Source organism: Neodiprion lecontei, chromosome 4 (genome assembly GCF_021901455.1).
Source record: "Neodiprion lecontei isolate iyNeoLeco1 chromosome 4, iyNeoLeco1.1, whole genome shotgun sequence".
Lineage (NCBI taxonomy): Eukaryota > Metazoa > Arthropoda > Insecta > Hymenoptera > Diprionidae > Neodiprion > Neodiprion lecontei.
In genome coordinates, this window is record NC_060263.1 from 24,302,801 (window position 1) to 24,330,424 (window position 27,624).

Sequence of the window (27,624 nt, forward strand, 5' to 3'; positions counted from 1 at the left end):
AGTTATTCGAGGGGAAATAAGACTTTTTGTTCACTGTTTAACGACAGTACCTTCTTCTTGAGTCTTAGCCACCACTGGGTCTGTGGGCGCACTAGCTTCAATGGCATTTACGGCAAACATTCTGAATGTGTAAGTTACTGCCGGATGGAGACCTCCGACCAACGCCATTTCTTGTTCCGCACTCATCGTGTCGTAGTGAGTCAATCCTGGGGAGTTACATTTCATCAATCGATGTCGGTAATTTAACATTTGAATTGGTATCGGTTATTGTGTCGATAATGATGGTAAGCGAGAAAGACAATAACAACCATTTAGCGTCGGATTCGTCGCTCCACCTATACTCGTGGTTTTGGCGTTGATCGTTATATTGTGCGTCTGAGGAGAGTCCCACTCTTCGGTAACGCCGAGACCAAGCGGACGATACTGAATTGCATAATTGATTATTGGACTGTTCCCGTCGAAAGACTGCTTCCAAGAAAGCCGGATTGATCTGGAACCGATTTCTATAACTTCGAGCGCCATCGGTGGATCCGGCCTTTCTGCAATAATTTAGGCATACGCACTTCAATTAGGTGCAGAGTAATCGATGAACGTACTTTAATAGTCTAAGATAGAAATATTCGAACTATTACTAACAAGAATTGTAAATGAAGAATGAGGATAAAAACCCAGAATTTCAGAAAGTACCCAAATAAACAAATTTCCGATTTCAGTAGAATCAAATAAAAATTAAAACCAACGTACCTTGAATAGCCAGATATATGAGATGCTCGCTTATTCCAAACACGTTACTCGCAACACATCTGTAAACCCCGGAATCTTGGCGATCACTTCGTCCAATTGATAATTGTGATTTCAACCCTTCTTCGGACTTAACTTGACTGATGCTTAAACGATAATTGTTCAAGTCCAGGCGGTTGTTATTATGGGTCCATTGAACTTCGATTGGATTATCTCCAATGACGGAACAGTCGAGACTCACCGGTTCGCCGCGTCTGATAGTTACGTTTTTACTCTGGATCTCGAATCTTGCCGGTTCTATAAAGGTAATGAAGATAAAGTACACTGAAGATAAGTAGTTTCGCGGATGAATAACCGTTAGACTCACCGTTCACTGAGACGTAGATTAGTTTGTTGAGGCCCAGGCCGATGCCATTGTTTGCTCGGCACAGATAATGTCCTTCGTCTTGTGGGCCGGCAGAAGCTGTCCACAGAGAACCATTTGGCTGGATGGTTATCCTGCCATCCAATACGATCAGCGGTTGAAAGTCATTAGACGATCTTCCCTGACCCCGAAGCCAAGTGATTTGCGGGGGAGGAAATCCTTTGGCCTCGCAATGTATGTTCAACGGATTTCCGAGCAGGGTGGATACATCCTGAGGCTCGAAAGTCCATTGCGGAGGAACTTTTACCAGTAGTTCGGCAGTGTGATTTACTTTGGCAGCATGATTGGTTGCTATACAAGTGTATTTTCCACTATGGCGTGATGAAACTTCGTGAAAAAGTAACAGACTATAAAACGTTTGAACCTGTTCCTCGATCTGAAACAACACCCACACAAAGGTTCAACAGACGACCAAATTCAGGAGCAACTTTAAAATTACATTCAAGCAAGTTTTGACCCGGCGCTGGAAGTTGTTAGATAAATCAGAGACAGTAGTCCCAAGAATTGCTCACTCGAAGCGACGGTGGTATCTGTTCCCCGTCTTTCAGCCACGTGAAGTAAATTGGAAGGTCTCCGGAAGTTACGCTGCAGGTCGCCTGCGCCCATTTTCCTTCTTGCAAGTTTTGGTCAAAACTAAAGGGTGTCATAACCGGCGGACCTGGAATCAAAATGATCATAGACAACGTGCCTCTGTATCTTCAGTTGATCACGTATCGGATGAATACCCGTATTGTCGGGTCAAGGTTTCACACTTACTACTAACAGTGAGTACTATGTCTCTGCTGGCAGTTTCTCCTGACCTACGCACGGTGCATGTGTACGTCCCGTTGTCGTTCGTATCCACCGAGGTTATAGTCAGCAAACCTTCGTTCAGCTTTTGCCTAATGTCCAACGGCAGTTGAACTCCGCCCTTTGACCACTCTACTGATGTTATTGGATAGCCAGAGTAAGGACACGCAATCGTTATGTCCTTTCCGGCTATTGCTCGCACCGGTGCAATAGACCTGATGTAAGGCGAACCTGGTGAAACCATTCGGTCTAACTCAAGATCCTCACAATCATTTTCCATACACGACTGACGATTTCGTTAAATGACTACCAGTGATTTCAAATGATTTCAAGTGAGTGGAACGGCCATTAGCATCAGTTTTTACATTCCTCAATTAAACTTAGAAGCTTTTATCGTGACACTGAACATAAAAAAAAGTCAGTTCAAAAGATTTCACTCAAAATCTTATCCTACATGCGACAACCAACTCAACATACCGTAAATATTCAGTCTTGCTTTGTGCTCAACGCTCGCAAGAGCATTCGCGGCGACACAGGTGTAGAGACCACCGTCCTCGGATCCCGCCGATGATATATTAAGGTGGCTGATGACGTCACCAGATTGGTCAACGTACTGACCTATTGCGTATCTAGAAAATCACGCCAAGTAATCGGTAAGCCAAATTATTCTATTACACTGCATGGATAAGTGTGCCTTGTGAAAATTGCAGTTTGAGTCACCTGTGGCCTGCCACTATTTCGCCCAACGGCTGACCGTCTAGCAGCCAGGTGAACGATGGTGGCGGAGAACCGGTTGCCGAGCAACGGAGAGACACGGGACGTCCAGCGGTCAGAGCTTGCTCGATGAACGTGTACTGGAGTTCAGGCACAGTATCTGTGACGAGTTGAATGATTTAGGTACAAATAATGGCTATGATAAAAGATTTGAAGTCGTTAATCAACGTCGCCGCTGTATGAATAGGGTGAGGAGGTTCCATCCGAGCGACCTCTCTCGTGCAGGGATTGGGTGTGAAAAATCGGGAACAGGACCGGTTCTACACGGATCAATCCTACAAGTAAACAGTTGTGCAAGTTCGTTCCTGAAAGCGGCGGTCCTATATGTTCGTTTCTCCAGATTCGTTTCGAAGAAGGAGGATCGATGATACAGAAATCAGTTCTACATGGCATTTATTCTACAGAATATGTTCCGCAGACTCGTTATATACGGAAATATTGTTTTACAGAACATTTTTCTACAGCAAAGAACTCGAGATTCACATCAGAACTTAACCTGCATGAATTATTCTGTATGAGAATTCTTCCACGGAATATTTTTCTATAGAAATTATTCTGCAAAATAGTTTTTTAGTCTCACACACCCAACGCAATCCCCGTTCGATGCAACACACATTCAACACACATTCAACACACACAAACATAAATTCAACACAAATAATTTACATTAAATAGATTAAATTAAATTAAATCAAAATGTACGAAATTGACGATCAAATGTATGATTTTTACGGTTCGATAATTGTTCTGAATGTGCGTTCTGTCAAACACAATCTGTAAAAGTATTTCTGTAAAAAACATTCTGCAGAACATATTCTATAGAACATTTGCCCTGTAGAACTGATTTCTGTAGAATCGATTCTCCTTCTTCGAAACAAATCTCGAGAAACGAAGTTGTAGGACCGCCGCATGTAGGAACAAACTTATAGAACAGTTTGCTTGTAGGACTGATCCGTGTAGAACCGATACCATCTCAAAAATCGTTCTTCATCGTGTGACGCAGTATTAATTAGGGATAGAAAAATGACCAGCTGTAATGCGGTCTGGAAATTCTCCATAGCCGTACAGCTAGCACATTGATTACCTCTCGGATTAGTTACCACTTAGGAAAATTGGGAATCGTGAATCTAGCTCGTTGCTTGTGTGTTTGATTCACCTCGCGTTTTAGTGCGGGGTCGAATTTCTATAACAAATTAGATGGCTAGCAGGAAGAGAGCAGCACGCGCGTCTGAGGTAAAGAAGTGCCGGTGTAGTTAGCTGAGAAGCTATTGGAAAATTGGCCATTTTAATCCATTAGGCAACACGGCCATTATATGCGATGTCTCAACGGGGAGGAGAGACTTTATCAACGAAAAGCGTTTTGGGATATGGCACGAAATCCTTTTCTCCATTTTTTCTTCCTACATTCATGCGTTTCTTTTTTAAAATTTTATGGACGTGAACAATATTGTGGCTAATTCTCGCAGGGGTAGTGAGATGTAATTTCTTAACTTCCGGTGCCTGGTGCTAGTGCTACTTTGATTCTCATCCAAGCCTGGAAACAAACCCTTCGGCTTTGTCTAAGCTGGATCAAGAACGTGCAAAGCTCACTGCTAAGTAGGCTATTAAATTCACTCAAGAAGCACGTAATATAATAAATGTAAGCGGCTTCTTCATCCTCTTCTTCTTCTTTTTCATCTACTTCTTTCAAGGATGGGAAAAGTGAGCCAATATTTTACTACCGAATTCACTCCACGCAAAACTTTGCAGTTGTATTCTCCCCTACAACTTGGGAAAGATAGCTCTGGGGTTACCGAAGGGTAATCAATTACAACCCCTCTACGTGAGAAAAATTTTTGATGCGATTTAATTTTAAGCGAAGCTAATCCTCCGATGGTGCTACCTCTTGACGGTATTTTATCCTGTGCTGCCATACTCTTGCATAGTTTACAGAATTCAGCGCAGGTAAATTACTAACAATCTTCCGTATCATATATTTCTGGATAGACTCCTTGCAGACGGTGACATTACACATTCCCTGGTCGAAAAATTTTTCTCAGTATTTTTAAAGATTTTTTATCTTATGCAATAAAGGCTGCAAAAAATTTTACCAAAAATTTATCAAGTATTGGAAAAAGAAAATGTTTACAGAGAATTTCGATTCCACACACTTACCACCCAGCTGAACCTCCGCAGTAGCTTGAGCGTTCTCCTTGTCGCTTCTCACCAAACATTGATACATGCCCCTGTCTCTGCGACCCACAAAACTGACCACCAAGACCAAAGGTGTTTGCAAATTAATCCTTGAATCTTGTCCAGTAAGCACAGCCACTCCATCGTGGAGCCATTCGACACTCTCCACCGGGTAACCCTCTACCGTGCAATTCATCGTGGCGATGGCCCCAGAATGCACCGTCTGCATGGGCATGCGGAAATTGGATTTTACAATACACTTGTGCTGATAGCGAGATGAATCTTATATAAGGGAAAATCCATCAACCTTTGGCCTGCATTTTGGGGTGAAAATTTCGATTTGCCCACCATTTGAATACGTTTTAGTGTGCTCTGAGATATGAAAATCCTCCAATTTTCAGGCCTTCGAGTCTTACCGTCTACGAGAAACATGTTGCTTCGTTTTACCACGTTTTCAAACTGAATCTTGTTTGCGAATTTGTATAACTTCCTGTCACCGGAAAAAAAAAATCTGGTATGTGTTTTTTTAGGCAAAGTAGTCTGATCTGTCCGAATATCAAATTCACCTTAAGGTGGATCTTTCCTAAACTTTTACCTTGAATAATCTGGCCAAAAATTAGTGAACCGGTCGATAAACGTCTTGTTTTAATGTTTTCAGCAATTTTGAAGCTGTCATCTACACTTACAGAGGCATTTTTTACCTGCTATTTTCATTACGTGACGTAATTGCTCAAATGATAACGAAGGCAATACTGTACAATAGCTACCGAAGACAGTGTGAAATGTCCCAAAGCTCGATTATTATGGTCCTACGGAAACCGGCGGCCGGGTTCTTAGCTGGAACAAAATTATAATCCTGGATTGCGGAAGCTTACCTGAATTTGAGGGTGAATCCTGGCGTTAAGCTTTGAAGTGACGGCCAAGTGGGTTTCCGCCCTTTGTTCCCCAAACTGGTTACTCGCTCGGCAAACGTATCTCCCAGCATCTTGGGCATCCACGCGACGTATCTGCATCAGATCTCCCCAGAGCTGAATTCGACTCGACGATTCAACCGGAATTAGGTGACCTGTATATCAATATCAAATCATCGGAATCACGCTGATTTTATCCTTCGGATTTAACTCGTCACTGACGAAATTCGAACGGGAAATTTCTAACAATAATTCTGCACAATACCTTTACAGAAGTTTGGAAATTATGACTCTGCGGAAACAACCGCCAAGATATTCAACGAAATTCTTGGTGAATTCACATTAATTTTTTTCAAAAGGATCTAAATTTTCCATGCATTCAATTGTGAGGATTTTCCTGGTTCGTTTTCGAACTCTTCCGTAATTTATTACTTGTTTGCAAATTTCAATGAATGAAGAATACAGGTGACTCGAGTATTTTTAATGAAATGCAGTCGAGTCACCTGTGGCCTGCCACTATATTTGTACTGACCATCGACATCCTTGTACCACGTAAATACCGGAGGTGGACTTCCCTGAGCGGAGCATGTGATGTGAGTGTTGGATCCTTTCTCAGCAGAAATAACCATCTGCGAACGTTGGGTGAGCGTGGGACGCATCGATCCACTTTGTTCTGCGAAAACGGATAAGTTATGAAAAATTAATGACGATCTCTCGGTCACGCGCGATGCCGAAATATATCCATTAAATCAGTAATTTACAGTTTTAACGATCGTTTTGAACTCATTGTTAGAATTATTAAGCTGTAAAGCGATGAAGGCGTGCGATGATGCGACCCAAGGTGCTGTGTGAACTCTTGAGAAACATCGCATATAAGCGTGAAAGATGAGCCATTTAGAAAGTCTGACAGGAAGACAGCCATATTGGATTCTTCGCTCACCCGTCAACGTCGTTATATACCAATTTTTCTTCGCTTCGTCCTGCGCATCCTTGTCACTTTCACTTACTTAACCATCTATTTCTTATTACTATATTATATGAGGTATAATATTTTATACAATTTCTGTCCTCTGATTAGCCTTATTCCTTGCCCTGACAAGCTGGCGCCCAACTATCGATTCTTATCAATAACTCTGCAGTATCGTTAGCATTGTTTCTACGTTATTCCTTATCACTCGGATCCACTTTACGGTCAGATAATTTTTTAAGCTTATTATCAGATTCACATCGAATGATTTTCCATTTCTTTTCATTTATATTGCAAGTTTCATCAAAACATTTGCACGAATTTATAATTCAAAGAATGTTAAAGATGATATGCAGTTGCGTAATCGAGTTTCAAGCGCAATACCTGCAAGTTACTTATACTCGGATGAATTTGTCTTTCGAATTGTGAGATGTCGTTATTCAAGTAGACTGCCGTCAATGCGAGAAATTATGACAGAATACGGATGCTTACAATCGAGAATGCTTGACGTACCTGTAACCGTCAGAGTGGCGGGATCGCTTCGCCGACGTTCACCAGTCAAAGAGTGAAGTGTAAGGCATGAATAAGTTGCTCTACCGTCTTCCGCCCTTGCAGCTCGGATATGTAGCTCGCCTTGTGACGTCACGACGAATCTTCCGCCTTGAATGAGAGAATATTGACACTCAGGTAATTGCTAATGTTTTCGCATCGTTGCGGGGAGCCAAATTTATTGCCAGAAGAGTTTCGATTCGATCGATGGAAGAGCAGACTGAGCGGAATTTTTAGTTGCGCCTACTACAGTTCTTTACTCTTTTAATTTTTTACCATAAAAGAAAAAATATATACAGCTCTGGATACAAAATAAAAATTGTCTTATAACTGCTGACCAAAAAATGTAATATACAATCACTTTCACCATATCTTCTTGTAGCTATTGAGATAATTTGATATTGGTATAACCATGAATCGAGGTTAGGGTCGAAACGTTGGAACAATGAACGAAAAAAATTAGCATTCGCAACAGTAATAACACTGTAAATAGTTACTTGTGTCATATTTTTTGGTAATTCCAACAATATTTAAATCGTTATTGCAACGATATCGATTTCAAAATAATAATTTTCTAGCAAGTATATCAAAGATTGAGAATTTTCTTCTTGCGGAGATCATCGCTCGAAAGAAACGACGTCCACCAACTCGCACGTCCGCCGTCTTCGGTATCGGAATCAATTTTCCAATCTACAATTTTCAATTTACTCCCGGCGAGCCACTGGCCGGTGCCAAAGCCGGAGGCGAGTTACGCTTCTCTTGATAAATTCTTATCACGCTTTTCTTCGCCAATGCTGCAGGGTCCAGTGGCACAAAAGGCACGTGTTCTGTACAGTATTATTGTTGATTCAATGTGCAGGGGTGTTTTATTCTCTCGAAGGAAAAAGGCGAGTATAAGGAACGTCCAAATGCCGGAACGAGATACGCCTGGGACGGAATGTGTCAGTCAGAAATTTCTGACAGACGGTCTGCGGTCCGTGACAATATGAAAATTTCCGTATGTCCGTTTTCCTGGAGATAGAAAACGGTCATCAAAAGACATATATTCAAAGACTGCAGCTCAGCTCTTGCCCATGTAAACGTAATAACATTTTGTTAATTGTGTTTGGGTCAACATATAATTTAGGGATATTGTGCCGGATATACAGCCTCGTTAAAAGAATATCACATCAGGGAATTTTTAATTAAAGACTAAGCAAGTGCAACTGATATTGATCAAGTTTAAATGGGTCAAAACAATTTTTACCACAGATATACGAAGAAATGATCGAAAGGCAGACCATAACGTAAGCCATTTCAGATTATTAATCACTGGACTATTTCGATTGAAATTCGAAATTTTTATCTAGTTTTGAACGGAGGGAATAGTTTTCTGATAAAATTTATAGTTGACAAACTTAATTTGAATCTTCTCTTTTCGGTTGAGACAATTTTTTGTACACCTGATATTCGCTTCATAAATGAGAATAATATGAAGGTGAAAATTTTTGGCACAAAAAAGAAATTTGCAAAGCATTTTTTCAGCAAAATTTAAAGCTACAGATTACTGAAAGCATTTTAAAAACTATTCGAGGAGGAACTATCACAATTTTTTGGACCGTTGTTATCCTTGTTAAGGTTTGAGAGTTAATAATATTATACAGGCCGGCAGATAACAAACGATTACTGAGTTCACAAATTTCTGCAGCAAAATTGGATTTTTCTCATTTCGAAGCCGGTATATCATTAAATATGTATACTAAATTGTTAAGGCGCGGATTGCCTGTTGTACATTGTTCTTTTATTCCCAATCCGCGAAAACAATTCTACAAGAAAATAAGGTTGCAGTAGAAACGGTGGGTAAATTCTTGAATGAGTAATAAAGGGATCACGAGATAACTGGAGAGTGAAAAAGGTCAATCGGGATACTAATTAGCGGTGGAAAATGTACGCTGCTTGAAAACTTCAAATCAGAGTAGATAACTGAATCGGTTATTTGACGACTTTTACATTTTTCAGAATATTTTTTTTACTCCAGGCTTAGTCTCTGCACACCGAAGAAAATGTAATGTAGATTTTACATCTCCTGTGGCGAATATATGGATATCACTTTTTTCGAGTGAAATCTACATCGTTTGCAGCAGATCTACCTAATAAGTATATTGTAACTTTTATTATCAGATTAGTACATCTTGCCACAATTGATGTAGATAGATTCAATTCCAAAAAAGTTTTGTCCGTATATTCGAAACACGAGACGTAAAATCTACAATATTTGTCTTTCCGTGCACATACGGTATCGATCGGCTGAGCTCTTAGCGAAATAATCTCAAAATTCTGAAGGTGGATATATCCGAGGAACCGATGCTACACTTTTATAAAGATGAATGGGACCCACAGTTCGAATGAAAAGTTAGGATCAGAGGGGAAACGATTAAAGAATGTCTCTACCCATGTTATGTAAATAAGTAACTCCAACGATGGTGAACACGAATGAAATAACATCTCCACCGTGGGATCGAAATTAATCTGAGCAAGTTAGGATATTGATACTTTGAGAAAATATTTTACAATTAGAACGTGCGAAACTATTAAGGTTTAGTGTTTCTTGTCTGATGTTAATATGTGTGGGCGCCTTTTTCATGCTGACCTGACCCCTAAATATTGGTTAAAAAATATTTAAGAAATTGCACATTATAGTTCACCTTTCGCGTAAACAAACCTCAAACCTACTTTACGGACGCTTAAGTAAATGCCGAGAAATCAAATGATTCAATAAATAAGGAACACAACTAATGCGAAAAATGCTTAGGTAAAGATGCATGTGTTTATTCAAACAGTCTCAGAAAAGGTAAACGGAGAAATTCGAAAAATAAAGAAAGTGGAGAAAGAGTTATTACATTTATTCTGCCGGAAAGGTGGTATTGATAAATGCGATACCTGGGGTCAAACGTTGACGTTATATTTACGAAGCGCTTTGAAGCTTTTGGTATTTACTCCAAGCGCGTAAATTTCAATTACTTGTTCTTCATTTCACGTAATATCGTTGTACAGTATAATTTTAAAGTGCAATTGTAACAGTTGACGAACATCTGTTGTACCGTACTTAAATAAAACTATTTTCATCAACACCGAAGATAACTTAAATAGATATTTATAAAATCTTCATCAGGTATCTTTGAACATCTCTATTTAGAAGAAAATAAGCCAAAAACCGTTAGAATAGGTACAGAAGTACCAAAGTTTTCGTTATTTAGCAAATTTCAATTACAAAAACTTTTCTCAAATTATTGACATCGTGGCTTCGGATTTTATACGAGTCGTTACACTATTTACGCACGGTAAAGATGTTGTTACAATAATGTTGCTGGTGATTTTCCGAATATTTTTCCTGACTATTTTCAGTTTTACATTCGGACCGTGGATCCTGCTCAACCTTAAGGTATTTCTTTCATATCCGACTGAACGACGGTGCGGCAAGTCCCAAGACACACGTAGGGTATGAGACAACGATGCGTTGTCGACAGGAAAACAACACGCGCCTTGAAGGTATACGTCTAAGGGCTGTTATGAGGCATTAGGCGGAAGAGAAATACGATGAAATAAAGCAGTCGCCTCGAGGAGGCGAATGGGAGTAAAAGCAAAGGAGAAGAAGAAGATGGGAAAGGCGGAAGAACGAAGGGACGGACATTGAAAGGACGGAGGGTTTTCGGGCTCTTTCCATTGACTGTTACGCGTCCGATTGCCCCTGGAAAAATCCCTTAAAATTCGACGATGTCTGCGCGTCCCCAATCGACTCGACCAGCTTTGTGTGTTCAGCCATAATATTCGAAATCGTTGAATCGAAAGCCAAACATTTTATTTTCTTTCGCGTCATTCTTTTCTTTATTGTTTTTTGATCCTTCTAGCTCTCCTTAGGCATTCTCAGCAAAAAGCTCGCCTTGGTGTGAATTACTCATTTATTTAGAAGCTTCAATCTGTTGAGGATTGGTATGTATCTGTAATGCATAGAATCGAAATGTGTATATTCAATGAATTCTTCGCGATTTTTTCTCCACCAATATCGATACAGAATGTTCACCATTTTTGGTCATTTTAAATTTGTCAAGCTTCTCTGTACTGGTAACTTCTTACTAGATTACGATCTGCGTTGAATAAAGAAAAACATTTCTCTGCTCAAGGCTCTGCAATTTCAGTTGCGAATTTTTTTCTTTCTCGAGAAGAAGCGAACAAGCCTTTCACCGTTCTTAGGCAAGCCCAGTTCCTGAGTTGTTTTTGCCACCTTACCGATAAGATGTAGGAAAATTCTTCAATTTTGTTGTGATTTGTCCTGAGCCGAATTCGATTTTCTTCTTCGTTTAATCCTCTTTCATGAAGTTGATTTCTGTCACATTGATATTTCCGTCGATATCGAAGAACAAACAGAGGTTTCGATTGAATGGCATATCGTTTAGCAAAATTGCGAACAGAGCACTGATTTCAAGTGAAATCGCCACCGTGCATTGGTCGTAGAATTCCCATTAAATCAGTTAATCAGGGTATTCGGATATACGATGTCACGCGTCATCCGGATAACTCGCGGTTCGGTGAATGGCTCAGTATCGATGTTTGAAAGGTCACGCAATTGATCGGGAATATGTTCAATTATCACCGTCTGTGCCTGAAAAACAATTATTTCGAATGTCGGTTAGATTGTCGATGTTCTCGGTATTGAAAAGGGTCCGCCACGATCAACACGGCTAGTTCGATACATACATATTTATAAATACAACCAAAAATAGGTCTTTCAGTTGCGCCAGTTTCACAAGTGTCAATTATTCAGGGACCCCCGTTTGCAAACGTTATTTATAGCTTGGGCTCGAATCGATAATTCACGACTGCTGAACTTTGGCCCCACGGGATTCCGTCTCTGCAAGACCGACTTTTCTCCGTGCCATTCTCAAATGTGACGGATGAAATTCAACGATGTGCATTAACATCATGCTTTCATTCCTAGATGTGTGAATAATGGACTGTTTCAGATTAGAGCGTGTTTTTATCCTTTTTGCTGAAACGAGAATTAAGCACCGGTTTTTACCGTAGAGAAAATCCTCCCACACCTTGAAATATATTCAACTTAAAAGAAGATGCGTAACAGAATATTGCGGTTTCATATCAGAACTTTCTGTACGTTTCAAATGTCCAACTCTCAAAATATACTCCATGATTATTTTGGAATATTCTTTGAAGAAACTAGAGTGATTACGTTTCTTCTTGAATTTAATTTACTTGGGAAAGAGTCACATGATGTAATAGACGCTTATAATACTTCAGCTGGGAATTATTATAAAATTATACACTTCGTAAGAATTTTGAGCTTGATAAAAACTAACGCTTGGATCTTCCGCCAGCCAAAAAAAAGTGAATGCCATAATCCGAAGTGGTTTAGTGAATAATTCTGTATATCATCGATCATACCTCGAACTATTCACACCAAATAATTCTTCCACTATTTCGATATTCGCATCGTAACCTTACTTTTGCAAATAAAATTTGTTTCTTTCTTTAATTTTGCAGCCCTTTTCGATTACAACGTTTTTAGAATTTTCGCAACGCGATGAGTTGATTACTTTTCACTTTTTTATATCATAATGAATTGAGTTTATTAACTTTATATATAAATATATTTAACTCACAGTAGAACAGTTGGCGCAATTTCGATATCAGCGACGAGTTTTTAAAACCTTTCGCTTATAATGAAATGAGTTTATAAGTTGTTTATTACATTGAGGATACAGGGATCAGGTTCTGAACGCGGATGATTTGTGAAAAAGAAACGTCCAACTTTGTGGATCAAGTGGTACCAGTAGGATCGTCATTCAATTTTTTCACCAAGTATTGTGATATACATCTAGTTCAATTTCAGGCGAAGAGTGTGAGAAATATACATATACATATACATATGTAATGCTTTAATGAGGGGATTTTCTAATTTATTTTTCTTCACAGATTTACCCCACAGATTTCATACCACGCTCTACTGGATTTAATGAATCACACTCCGCAGTTAGATCACAAATTAAGTGCAGAAAAAATTCTTTTTTTCTTTCTGCGATCCGTCAAATTTATTTGCCAACACTTTCAAGTACCTCGGTGAAATAAATGTTTTACCCAGTTACTACAAATACATGTAAAGTACATGTCTTCAATTTTCGAACATCAATTTATTAAGGAAAAACAGGGGTGTTGGATCAAACCATATGTGAACGTATGATAATTACAATTTGGATTTAAACTTAAGATTTGCAATTATATAGGTAGGTACATTTGTCGATTTAGCGAGAGTACGCGCGGGATCTCAGTGTTTTTTTTTTCACAGTGGAACAAATTTACTGAAAGCATGATAATTGAGGTGAATTTTAGCTTTATTCAGGAAAGAAAAAATCAATTTGTTATTTCGCTCACAGTATAGAGGGAATAAAAATATCGCTGTGGTTTACATTGGCAAGGTTTTCTCTATTTCACCGTGTGCAAAGTGGGTGGTGCACAGGACTATTTCCGGAAATCCTTACGCAGCCGTGGCTGTGGGTTAATTTAACCAAAAAATCAACAAAAAAGAATAGCGCAATCAAAACTAATACTGAAAAAGAAGGAAAATGAAAAATAACGCGGTTGGATTGCAACGTACGCCTTGATTGAAAGCCAAAACTAGCGTGGGTCCTTCGTTAAGACCGACGTCGGCACTTTATTTAATTGCGTGACGCCGCCGAGCGCTCGAGGGATTGGGCGACGTCTTCTTTCCTTCCACCTGGAAAACTTGCGGTAACATGAAATTGGAAACGTAATTAATGAAGTGACAACCGTCTTCGACTGCGGCAGCTACCGTTGGAAAAATATAACGCGAAGTGGAGAGAAAAAGGACGAGAAAAGTAAAGGAAAAGAAATACAAATTAACGAGGTGAAAAATGTCTGCGTATATTTCAGAAGCGATAATCGCTGCTCGGTTCCTTTTTACGTAACTATAAGTCATTTTAAAAAATCTGAAATTGTTTTAAAAGTGACATAACTTTTCTTTCAAGTTCTGTGATAGAATAAAACGCGTATTTCGGTACCAGGCACTAATATATTAAAAATTGGATTCTGGATGCATAGCAAATACGCCAAAAATCAGTTTTTGATACTTTCATATCTCTGATTCTACTCGTGTTGAAGACTTTAACTTTGGCTAGTTTGAAAGTGCCTGAAGCATATTTTTACCTAATTTGTATCATGGTCAGCAGGGATAAGAAACATTCGTCATAAACAATAATATTTCTAAAAAATCATTTCTTCGTCAAGTTTCACCTCGTAACTTTACAATTTTGGAAGAAAATGGTCAATAAATATCCTAATGTTTTTTTCAAATAAATTTCGAAGTATGTGTTCACCTTAAAAATCGTGTTAAAACAATGCTATTGTTTACGAGGAATGAAATTCTTACTGCATCAGATCGCGTACGATTCAAGTACTTTAAAACTAATCGAATTTCAAATCTTTACCATAACCACAAGAATCAAAGATATAAAAGTTTGAAGAAGGGTTCACTTTTCCAACAGTTAAAACTCACGTCAGTTTCAAATTGTCTTAAGGCTAAATACCGAACGTGTTGTATCTTTAAGTTTTCCTGCACAGACCCTGGAAAAACTCGACAATCAAATCGGAGGTATCGAGTTAAATTTTTCACCTACAACGCCCAGCTTAACATAAAATGACTCGCGTAACGTGCAGGATGTTATAACTGAAAAAACAAATTAATTTCAATCAAGGAGCGTATTTCAACTTCCGGTCGACAAATATCGACAGTTTGACGAATCGGTTAATCTGAGACAACCATTACAGCCGGCCCGATTTACTCGAGCTCCACATTCGGCCGATTGGCATTCGTCTGCACTCTTCGCATTAAATTTGCAAAGTAAAGCTCTCGCAGTTTCTTTTCCATTCCTCCGCGTCTATATAACAGAACGTGACGCTTACTGTTCGGATCGCCTCGCCGGAAGGAATGCCGGAGGCGTTGTTGGGCCAACGCGAAAGTAGAAATTGAAAAGTTACAAGATGTCCCTGGGGTCAGAATGCGGCTGATCTGGAAATTCTCTGGGCGTTACATCCAGGGTCCTGTATTTTCTACACCTGCAGGCTTATCTCAAGACAACTCTGTTTCCAACTGAATAATTAGTTTGCGTCAAGACGTCAAAAAACTATTCAGTCATTCAAACGACGCGGACTTAGTAAACTTGATTTTAGATTTCGTATATATTTAATGTTATGTCCGTTGACGGGAGTGCGTTAAAAGGTTAAATCAAGAGATATCTGCTCATTTAAACACAGCTACAAAATTTTTATGGATTTTCGAGGTCTGGAAAATGTAAGGCTTCTGCGTTGTTTCGTTAAAACAATGCAAAATGTGGGAACCAATTGTCGCTGAGGGTTCTGAGAATTCTCGTGATATGAGTATTTTAAGAAAATTCAACAATCTCCGGGAACTGATATTCGCGATCAACAAAATTACGCAATTTTTTGTAAAACTTTGTAATATGTTTCAATTTCAAATCCCTATAATCGTATGTATTGGTCTAGTTTTTAATTGGAATGTACATTTCAGTAATGCAAAAATCGACGTCATAATTGTGCGTATTTCTTAATCTACTGACAGTTAGATTAGAATCTGATTTTCATTGTTTTAACTCGGTTGATTCATTGTCTTTATCTCAACACCGAAATTTCGAAGCATTTCTTGGCAAAACGTTTTTACGAGGCATTCAAAGCAGTGCATGAGTGATATAATCGATTACGACCGTTATGTACCGTTCAATTTTAAAGAGTCCACATTACTTATTCTTTCATCATTACGAAGTATTTTCTTCCTCTTGGATTCGTTTGCAGACAAGATTCAAGAAACTCGTCTGAATTTTAAATTATTTTCCTTCAATATTCTTCCTCCTATTTCTTCTCCTTATAATTCACAAGCAGAAAATGATTAGGTATCGATGGAATTTAATGTCAAACTTATAGCCAGCCGGGATGAGAACGTCAAGACAGAAATACGATTTGATGTATTAGATTAAACGGATCGCTTCAGCAGCAACTTGAATTCATTTTACTCGGGGATCTCCGGAAATAGGTTTGCTCATGATATCCCCTAAGCTACTCTGCGGGGTGTCAGTCTTCCCTGTCTTGAATAACCACGCAGAAGCTGTGAATGCGTCTTATTGACGGATACTCAGGGATTCCGTTTCACCTGGCACAATGGAGCGTAATTTGATCACTAGTTCACACGTGTTCTGTTAACTCGCAAACAATATTGGTGAAAAGAAACAGCCGACAGGCTTTATATAGATGAAATTCCACCATTAGGGCCGGAAATCAAATCGTGAAAAATGCGTGTTCAAATGAATATTACGTGGATCGATATGTTTTATTTCTATTCTGCTAACACGGATGCTAAGATTTTTTCAAGAAACAATTTAACAAAATAGACACCCCTTTTTTCTACATGCTGTATTTAGTGTCGAGTGCAAATGATTAGAAACTAGCAGCGTAAGATCTGATTGTGAGTATAAATATTTGCAGCAGAGATTAGGCGGTACATAAATTGCACAACTGGGACTAGCATTACATGATAAATTTTCACGCAACGATCACTAGTTGGGTTGTATAAATTCTGCTAGGTACAATTAGAGGCTTTAAAATTCAGCCGATGATAGATTCCATTACATACCTATTTGATAATTTCTATCGCGACAATTCATCATGTTGTACGTATATACCGACTCGTTTTGCCTGTGCCAAGTATATATCTTCACCTGACGCTAGAATACGAATAATAATGATCACGATAACTCGGAACAAGGCAGGAACTAGATACAATACGTGACTTGAAACATCGCGTCCCTCATTTGTCAAACACCAACTTACCCTGGATCCCGATTTTCCCGAGGTGTGATATTGATAATGAAATTTAACACCTTGGTCGAGTCTTTTTTTTGGCAACAGGGGGTGAAATGAATCCCCCTGTCCCTGCGCGGTTAAGCCTTTTAATTTTTTCCAGTATATTCATCACTCGGCATCCTAGTTAGAAGGCCTTTGTTTTTACCTCACCGGGGGCGTGATTTCATTCGGATCGTGCTTTATCCAGCGAGTAGCAGCGTCCATGCCGCGAAAGCCCGTCGTTCATATTCATAAGGCAGCCCAGTTCCAACATCCACTGCAAGCAGCATCAGCAGAGGCATCAGCGCTGCGGTGTATCGCAATATACCGACTACCGACAAACCGACCAGCCTTGGACTCGCAATAAGAGCCAATGTAATTATGTACTCGGTTAGGAAATAAACATATCATACCCAGCTCGAGTCCGTGCCGTGGGGCAATTTAATCGAGGAAGTCGTACAGTTAACAGTATTGGATATCAAAGTGTAAATCAAAAGGACTTGTGGGGCTGAAATATTTTTTGGAATAACGAGGAATTAATCAAAATAACTGATATCGCTGGAAATCATTCCAAGTTACTTGAATTCGTTTTACAAAATTTGAACTCGCTTTCTTGGAGTAAACGCCGAATGGTTTCAATTCGTTAAGGTTCTATTGACTAGTATCTTATCACGTCCCAGATAGTACACTTGTCCAGATTTCGACTATCATTGGACTAATTAAATCCGGCATAATGTCGACAGATAAAAAATTTGACTTGGAGTTGGCCGGAAGTCAGCAAAACGATGACTTTTTACTCCTGAGATGTGGGAGTCTAGACTGTCAATACGCGAAAAGTCAAATCGGTGCTAACCACGTTTCAACGAATATCGTCAAATAAGGTCGAGACAGTTCCAAGACAAGAACTTGAATATCGTATAGAACTCTCCATAGCAAACGTACCCAGTACTCTAAAAAAAAATCTTACGATTATCCAAATTTGAAATCTTTTCTTGACTATTTAATTCTACCGGAAATAAGTCAAGTGTGTTAACGTCCAGTACCAGTACGTTACTCAGGGTTCTTTCTTTGATTCCAGTGAACTAAATGACTTACATTGGTTTCCACTAACTTTATTCATCAGAAATGAAGAGGAAAGTTTGAAAATCGCTGAAAATCCAAAAGTCTTTTCGCAATTCCTCTTCCTCTTTCATTGGTTATCGGGAACCGATCCCGAATCCTACGCGCGACAAAGTGTGACGTGGTAACCGGAAGGCCCCGCACACTGCATGTATAACTTGTGCTGTTCAGGTAGACCAGGACTACACCCTCACGAATCCGGGGCGCGTGCAACCGAGCAGCATAAATATGTATGGGACATGAATGCTCAAGTGTAGTTGGGGGCAGGAGTCCGCGACAAGCCTTGGCGCCATCCCCCCGCAGGTTGTACTTGATTAATTACATCCTGCGAACGCAGATGTATTATACATATACAGTCGTACATAGGTAGGTGCACTCGTACACCGGCTAGCAGTATGCGGGGTGCAACCCTCACGGCTGCACGCGTGACACGCCGGAACGTGAGATGGGTCACGTTCACACCTGACGATCGCATCTCCTGCAGGCCGAGAGGAGTGCGGTGCGTAGTTGCATCCGGAACGCGGGATGATTGATAAATTATACCTGCCAACGACACCGATCTGCGTTGTACAGTCATGATGTGTGTACTCTTACGATTACAATGTACTCCAGGCTCAGTCGCAGGACGCTTAGTAACCTGTGCCAAAGACGTATTATGCGTACATTATGATTATTATCTCGAGAACGATTAATCAGCTGCACCCAAGGGGTTAATCGCTACGCGGAATGGAGTACATGGATTGCAATTAGAAATATCAAAAATTGATTGCAATGATTATAAAGATTACAGAAGGGTTAGAAAATAGTAGAAACGATTACAGAGACTGCAGGAATTACAAGAAAAAAAAAAAATTACAAAAATTGAAAGGATTACTAGAAATTAGAGGGACTGTCGGAATATTAAAGAGATTACAAAGATTACCGGAGATTATAGCTAATATTAAAGGTTAAAAAAATTACAAAAGATTGCACAGAATACATTAGATTACAACAGTGATTCGCGCGGTTACGCGGACTTTGAATTCCTTTTGAATATAATGTATTCGTGCACGATGTCCTTGCCAAGTCACATTTTACGCGGATCGGTAGTTTAAAGAGGGACATGAGTTCGACCGGAGGATATTTATTTCCCTGATCTTCAAGCTAACATAATTCGATATCTGTAGAATTGCACTTTCTTCACTACACAGGATTGAAAGAAATTATGTTTACGTCACGGTCCATTTGCGAGTCCCGAATTAGTGTTGGAATAAAACAGATTGCGGTATTTTGAAGTATAGCATAATTTGCATCGACACGCGTATAAGCTACATAAGTCGCATTATATACGCATATACTTAAGCTGTGAAAATTTCACATGCAGGCCTGTGAGAGGTTTCTGAAAAATTTCACCTTTCCATTTTTGAGACTGCGATTAATGTATCGTGTCAGACGCAGTGCGTGTCCCGAATCAACGCCTAGAGTTCGATCCTTGGGTATCTAAGCGCCAATATAACAGCCTCCGGTATCCGAACAACGCCAGTATAACAGCAAGATCAATGACGAATGACGATGTATCGGATGTTGAAAAAGGCTCGAAAAGATTCGTTATCGATACGCTGGGGAATCGAGGATAAGAGCAACAGTTACGATATCTAAAATGCGAAAAGAAACAGGAGGCATCGAAATTTCGTTTATATATTCCAACCTACGGGATTCGACCTGGCCAAATCCATACTCGATCCGAGAGGTCGTAACGTACGGATATACGACCCTGCATCCTGCACGTGTTGGCGCAGGGTACTGACTGTAAACAATGGGATAATATACTTGCTTGCGTGTAGGTAGACTGGTTCTGGTAGCCCATTTCCAACCCCCGTGCACACATTCTCAATGCACATGGTACGTTTGTGTGTACGTCACACGTGCATGGCCTACGTGCACTGGTCAGCCAATCAACACGTACAAATTTGAACACGCACGCAACAGTCTTAACTGGTTTATAGCTTTCCGAAAAGCATTCTCGAGTTACATTCGGTTCACTTTATTGATTCACTCAGAATCCAACCGGTACGTGTTATGCTTTGCAGATGCAGAAACCATTTAGAATAACTTACTACCCAGGAAATATAATATAATAACTTTTATTAATTACGTTGGTTCTATTACCCTGAATAATATGTTTGTATACGCGGTTCGTTAAATAAGCAGGGCTGAATTTCTTTTCTGTTCAAGTGAAAGTAAAAGTAACAAGTTCGGCGGTTAAGGATGAATCAAAAGTTAGGAAATAAGAAAAAAAGTTTAAAAGATCTTCAGTAATTTAATTTCTTAAACTCTTGTATTTTTTATCCGATTTTAACGTTTAAGAATTCATTTTATCGGCTCACCAGATTTTCATCCACTTTGCAGACAACTGTTTGTGATATTTCAATCTTCGGGCAATCTCGGAAGATTTTTCTGACAAACAATACAAGCCCACGAACATCCGAATCGGATCAAAAACAGGAGAGTTTAATCATTTCGTACCTGTTGATAATAAAAACTTTTATTCAATTGTTGATATCTCAGCTTTTATTTCTCGGGTTTACTTGAATCAATTTATATTTCGTGTGGTAAAGATGCTGTTTTATTCGTTTCAACTATCATTGGCGCAAGCAAGATATTTCGAAACACTTTTTCCGCTTTTCCCAACTTACTTCCTAATTCTGAAACAATGCCTTCACCCAAAGGATTCAGAATTTCCAACATTCACCGCATGCAGACGGAAGTTTCCGCGTGTTTTTATCGTATGGAATAGTGGTGCCGCATTTGAAGCTTATAGCAAGCGTAATTACTTTGTCAGTTGAGCACGTAACAGAGAAGTTTAATGTGCTGCAGGGCGTCAGTTCCGCGTCAAATTTGAAATCTCATAGCCTCACGCGTAACTGTCAGCGGTTGTGAACAATCCGGTGTCTAGGCGTTTCGAGGGTTCTTGCATTATCATATGTACATATGTCTCGAATCCGCGCCCTCGACTATACGTGGGTCTGCCCAGGTGTTACGTCAAGTATACACGTGTATACATAATTAATGCGGGTTATAAAACACTCAATTAGGGTCAGGTCCTCTCGACTCCGTTGTTCGAGTCTGTCGAAACTGCGATAGGTACTAGAGTACGTTCCCTCATTCAACGCCAACTGTTTAAGAGATGGATAGGTGGATAGATAGGATTTATAATGCCCGTGGCATTGTTGGACACGAATCAGAAACACATGTAAAGCAGTGATAAGAAATAAAAAGAAGTAAAATCTGTATGTGGAAGTATGAGAGTGAAGAGGGTGCGTACCTCCAGCGTTGGTGAAAATTTATATTTACATGATTGTATTTTACTGAGACATTTTTTATGTATCATAAAAGAATAAAATTTTGAATAAAAATAATTTTTCAACCTTCAAAATATCACAAAATACTTTTTTTTATTGAAACTAAAAAATTTGGCTCGAAAGACAATATGAAAAACACTACTTTATAATAATCTTTTTCGAAGTTTTGGAGGAATCGTGCCAACCGAGAAGCACAAATGTGGCCTAAAGAAGTCCAATACACGTATAATTTATTACAAATAATTTTCTCGATAAATTTTCTTCTTACTTTTGAATGATTAATAAATAGTGTGTATTCAATATTGTACCTTGAATGACTCGTTCAGCTTTTCAGAGTTAAATCATCTGGCATTCGCGTATCTATGTAATAATAGAACATGCATCAATTCATTATTCACGCGTACACAGAGAAAATATAATTTAAACATTGTGTGTATATCAATGGTTTATCCTTGCATAAATCTGCTGTATCATCGTGTAATTTTTAGTTCCTGATCAAACGTATCTTTACGAAAATAAATTTTCGAGAAAAAAACATTTGTTTTCTGTGTCCAAGAAATATTTCCGAGTAATTTATTCTAGTGACAATATCTTTGTATGCGTTATTGCACAAGGGGTTCATCGGCCTATCAGTCATCGGAGAGCACGAAAGCAGAAAGATATGTTTCGCCCTATCGAAACATGCACAAGAAAGATTTTCTTTATCAGTTACATCCAGCCATGCGTAAACTGGGGATCACAAATGGTTCGCCCTCTCAAATGTTAGGTATTTTTTATTTGTAGATTCTTGTCAGTTTAGGTGAATATTGTGCCCTGCCGTAAATGATCGTGTGATAAATCATAAACTGTTACGATTGAAATTAATATGTAATTTATAAAGTGATTTATCTTGTAAGTTTGAGAAAGATGTATAAAAAAATCACGTAATAAATTATAAAAGTACGAATGATTAAATAATACTAGATCAAAAACCATACACAGTTAAATATGTGATTTTTGATCTAGTATATCTGATGATTCGCGGTTTTGTGATTCATTACGTGATTTCTTATATATTTTTCTCGAATTTACAAGATAAATTTTCTAATAAATAATACGTTGATTTCGGTCATAACATTATGTGATTTAAGATATGGTCCTTTCCAGTAGAGTGCGCTTGTTTATTTCGAGGTAACCCCAAAACTAAGCTCCCGCAAGTTTTTCAGATGACTGAATCTAAATTGAACTTCAGAATTACGAAATACAAAATGGTGGAGATCTGAAGGCTGTTTGTATTCTGAAAGTACTGAAGAAGTAAAAATAAAAGAAGCCGCTGGTAAAATTGAGAATTTGATGCAAGTTGTGATATTAAATTTGATTATAAAAAAATGTTGAGATCAAATTATTATCAAATATATATTTTACAGTTTATTGAGTAATTGTTGTCCCCATTACCAAAATATTCTTTTATCGTTTTTTAAACAGTTAGTGTGCATTATCGGTGGAGTCAAATATCAAAATCATTCGTTAAGACATTTCCAAACCCAACTATGGTAAAATAAGGATAATTATCAAGACTTTGGACAAAAAATGACCAATGTCAGAATTGTCTGTTTCCGTCGAACTATCCAAGAAGATTGTTTCTATTGAAATCGTAAAACCACGTTTGACGCATTTCTGCATTATATACCTATCTCCGCATAAATTACTCCACATGCCAAATTACGCGAACTTCATCGATACCGCGATAAATTTCCTTTATATGCGCTTGAAATTCAGGGGGCTAATATTTCACTGGATCTAGAGGTTAATACAGTAATTTGGCGAACCGCTCCTGCAGAGGATCCGGGGCAATGTGCAAGCTTACATCCTGAAAGTGCATAGTCCGCACTAAATACGCCCAACAACGGATCAGCGTTGCAGCGAATGAGATATAGATGCCCGAATAGAAGGCTAATAGAAGGAGCAGCTATAACTTGGATTTAATGTCCCATTAATTCCGACGTCGATCATCCCCGTTCATCAGTTCCCTGGATAATAAGTCCTCCCTCGAGTCAATAATTCTTCGGTGCCTCACTTTTTCGAGTCGTCTGCTGGTACTTGCGCGGTAACTGCGATCAGGCAGCGAAGGAATTGTCGCCTTCCTACCTCGGGTATACATGCTTGTTCGTTTTTCGTCGATTTCGGGAGAGCGGTAGGTACTCGGCAGTTTATTTAATCGAATCTTGCTGAGTCGCTCCAAATCCATCTGGATTTCAGATATCCCATTTCGTATGTCCGCCGCGTTATTCCACCTCTTTACTGTATCGCTTCCCATTCGTAAAACTGTTAATATTACATCCCGGATTCGCATAGTTAACTTTTAACGAATTAAGGGTTATATAGCGATACATTACCGACGTTAACGAAGGGTCAGGCCTTCGAAATCCACTTTGGGATATTCGATATTTGTAATTTTAGAAACGAATGAATATTTATTAAGACAATTCAATCGGTTATTCTGTTGCTTGTGGTGCTCTAGCGTTAGTCGAAAAAGTGAGGATGTGAGACGGTAGCTGAGTATTATACGGAGAACATTTATTTTTAAACCTTACCGAGAGATTTTATGGATATCCACTGATCGTGCGATTGCTGAGGTCTGATTTTAATTGAGCTGGAGAACCCAACTCACCGGAATTACACTGGGAAAGTAGTGAAATCGAATGCTTCGTTAGAAAATATATCAATGTTATTATATATACATTTCATGTCGGTCAATTAGTAGTGAATTTATTTACGGAAAAGGTGAGCTTCTTTTCATTGAAATTAAATAAACGACGCTTCAGGTATCACGGTAGTATAATGTCGCCTCTGCAAAATAGTTTTGCCATTCTTGTAAAACTTTAGGAATTAAAATAAAAAATATTGTTTCAATTGAATTCAATTCGTCCGAGTACATGCGTATTAGTTGTGAACAGTTCCTAAACCGTTATTTGACCATTCGTATTGATTTGACGCGTTCTGATTCAATGTGAAATAAAAATATTCAAACATTGATAAAAGACAATTTCTTACAGAACCAATAACAAACTCGAATTACTCAAACAGGCGGATAAACTATTTATAATTCATTCGAAGCCTGCACGACGAAGTTATTTCAATTCTCCAAAACGGGTGAGACTGGAAAGTTGCTTCGGCTTTGATAAATCACTTAAAATTATTCGATTTAGAGAATATACGTGACAAATGTCGCTTATGCACCGATCAAACAAACGAATATCGGCATAACGGGGGGATATAAAGGTAATGATGGATTTCGAACAGGGAGAGATAAAAAAAAAAAAAAAACTGATAAATCAGAAGACACGAAAGTGTCTCGCGCCAAATATGTTTGAAAGAAAAAAATCACGTGCTCGACGCAGTTTCCGCGTCTTTTTTTACCGCGAAGCGAAGCCTTTGACCTATACGTACATGGTGAAAATATTAATATACATAATATTTCTCCCTTTCACGATTTATTGCTACATTTGAAAATTTTATCCAGAGCGTATGTTTTAAAGAGCCTTCATTCAAGTTCCATTTCAATGCAATCAATGAACGGAGAGCGGAGATTATATTATATGTATTATGATAATATTAGAAGTGTGTCAAAATCGTTACTTCGATCGAGAATTTTCGTCTTCTACAAAGTCGACTGGCCTAAAATTTTTTTTTTCTCTCTAAGATAATTCGTAATATTAATAACTCGTTTTGTAATAGCATCTAGTTGATGTCTGCAATAATATCGACGTGCAATTACTGGGTCACTGGACTGATTATTCAACCAGAGTATTTCCCACTTGCAAAAAAGTCGATAAATTTACGTCAATAAGACCAGGAGGAAAGTTCCACTTACGAGTAGTTTAAAAGCCTCCACGTAGCACTTGTTTCCAGAGCCTTCTAAAACCCGCTAAATAAATAATAAATTGTATGAGGATAAAAGCGCTTGGCATCAGGAATCTAAATGGCTAATATAACAGGATCATCGAGGTTTTTTACAGTTCTAGGAAAACGTTTTTACTTTATTTGGAGAATACACGCCAACTCAATTGACGTCGGACCCCCACCATTTTTGATTTCGATCGAAATTTTCTATGCCATTGTTCCAACTTCAATCGGTACCCTGAATTTTTTCAGATTTTTAAATGACGACCAAAGACACGTTGATTTTGAAAAATCTTAATTAAAACGAATTCACTCGAGAGACTTAAAAATATTCAGACAATTGTGGAAAAATTTTTGATCGAAATCAAAAATAATGAGGATCCAACGTTGGTTGAGTTGGCGTAGAATGCCCCACACAGAAAAAAAACTTGTTTATCCTACTGGTAAGTATATACTTATAGTTATAGACGAAATAGAATTTTTAAGAATTCCATCTTTACTGTTACTACATCTGCGCTTGAGATTCTAACCACGTTTATAACTGGTATTTGACCTTTGCGGAATATGGCCACGGCGATAAAAAGAAATAGAATAAAAAAAAAAAGAAAAAGAATAATCAAAAATATGCATACGCTAAGAGTGACAAGGATACGCAGGAACGATCATTAGCCGATTCTCGTTATTCTAGCAATTGATTAGTCATCACCGGGTCTGGGTTCGTAATTGCATATTTATCCTCATTGAGCGGGAAGGCGGGTGAGGAGAGGATGATGATCGCGAATATATTACCTCGGATAAAAACTTCCTGCACGTATCGAATAGCCGTATAAATATCGGGATTCGACGGGTAATCAGTGTCAGTGTGATGTTGAACATTATGTCGACATTATCAACAATGCTCCGTATCACCTTTATTGCTGGTTTTGCTGTCGTCTTTTTGGCGATGGCAGCAACGGAGGAACTTTACTCCGATAAGAACGACAACATCACCGTGCTAGAACTTCTTCAGAACGAACCCACCCGTAAGCAGTATTACGAGTGCTTTTTGGGTACAGGACCTTGCGTCACCGCTGATGCGGAATTTTTCAAAGGTACGTATTTTTGTCTGAATTCGCATTTTTCTTCATCGTATTTTAATTATAAGGCAAAATATTCATAGTATATTTTACACCTTGAATCTATGGAAAATCTATAGGAAGCAGATAGTGTTGAAATCGAGAACATGCCTCGGAAGTCTTATCGAAACGTAACTAAACGTAAATCTCCGACTGAATTTTCACACCGTCGCGACTATTAAATCGTAACAAGTGCCGATTATCTTAAGCAAATAATGGTGAACATGGTAATATATGAACGGTGGACCTTCCATTGAAATAAAAAATTCAAGGATTGTTATAACAATCCGCGTGAAACGTTTCTGTTACAGAAAGAATTCCGAGGTTTCCGCCTAACGCAATTTTTTTCGTGTACAGTCTCCTCCCTGACCCATGATTTTTATGTTTACTAAAACAGAACATCTTCCGGAAGCGGTATTGATGGGGTGCCGTAAGTGTACAGAAAAGCAAAAGATGGATTTCGACACCATGACGGTATGGTACATCGAAAATAAACCGGATGAGTGGCAAACCTTGATCAGGAAACTTACTCAAGATGCCCAAAATATAAAAATTGAAAAATCACATTTACTCAATGAGGGAGATGATCGCGGATGTCCAAGAGGTATCGATCCGCGATAGATGTTCGCTGAGTGAAAATTTGGTATTTCTGTTACAAATATTCTTCTTTTGCAAAACACACATGTGCATTTTATTGTTATTGTTTAAATGTTTGTTATTATGCCTTCCACAACACCTGCGATACTATGAATATAATCAATAAAATTTTCATCCAAATGATAGTGACGAAGGAAAGTTTCACGACCCTAAATATTGATGTTTTTTATCCTTTAAATGGAACGATGCATTATTATTTATTTAATCGGAAAGATGAGTATTTTTTTATTTTAGTAAACAATTTCTTATGGTATACTGTATA

General features: G+C 38.6%; 2 protein-coding genes across 2 annotated transcripts in view; one reads left to right on the plus strand and one right to left on the minus strand.

Annotated features, from left to right (window-relative positions):
- LOC107220928 (Down syndrome cell adhesion molecule-like protein Dscam2) overlaps positions 1–27,624 on the minus strand; it is a 182,430-nt gene that overhangs the window by 7,972 nt on the left and 146,834 nt on the right. The window contains exons 7-18 of the mRNA XM_046736696.1: positions 7,292–7,438; positions 6,344–6,484; positions 5,776–5,966; positions 4,883–5,123; positions 2,675–2,828; positions 2,432–2,583; positions 1,922–2,185; positions 1,678–1,823; positions 1,109–1,541; positions 745–1,038; positions 309–539; positions 51–206 (exon numbers count right to left, since the gene is read on the minus strand). Coding sequence (XP_046592652.1) covers positions 51–206; positions 309–539; positions 745–1,038; positions 1,109–1,541; positions 1,678–1,823; positions 1,922–2,185; positions 2,432–2,583; positions 2,675–2,828; positions 4,883–5,123; positions 5,776–5,966; positions 6,344–6,484; positions 7,292–7,438 — 2,550 coding nt within the window. The remainder of the gene's footprint in view (positions 1–50; positions 207–308; positions 540–744; positions 1,039–1,108; positions 1,542–1,677; positions 1,824–1,921; positions 2,186–2,431; positions 2,584–2,674; positions 2,829–4,882; positions 5,124–5,775; positions 5,967–6,343; positions 6,485–7,291; positions 7,439–27,624) is intronic.
- Positions 26,431–27,511, plus strand: LOC107220929 (ejaculatory bulb-specific protein 3). Its single transcript, XM_015659732.2, has 2 exons — positions 26,431–26,681; positions 27,103–27,511. The coding sequence occupies exons 1-2, from the start codon at positions 26,456–26,458 to the stop codon at positions 27,324–27,326; spliced, it is 450 nt and encodes a 149-aa protein (XP_015515218.2). The 5' UTR covers positions 26,431–26,455; the 3' UTR covers positions 27,327–27,511.

Bases quoted from the DNA above. Each gene is read 5' to 3' on its own strand.
- LOC107220929 (XM_015659732.2), top strand. From the start codon at position 26,456: ATGTTGAACATTATGTCGACATTATCAACAATGCTCCGTATCACCTTT. The intron at 26,682-27,102 runs GTACGTATTTTT...TTACTAAAACAG, and splicing joins TGATGCGGAATTTTTCAAAG to AACATCTTCCGGAAGCGGTA.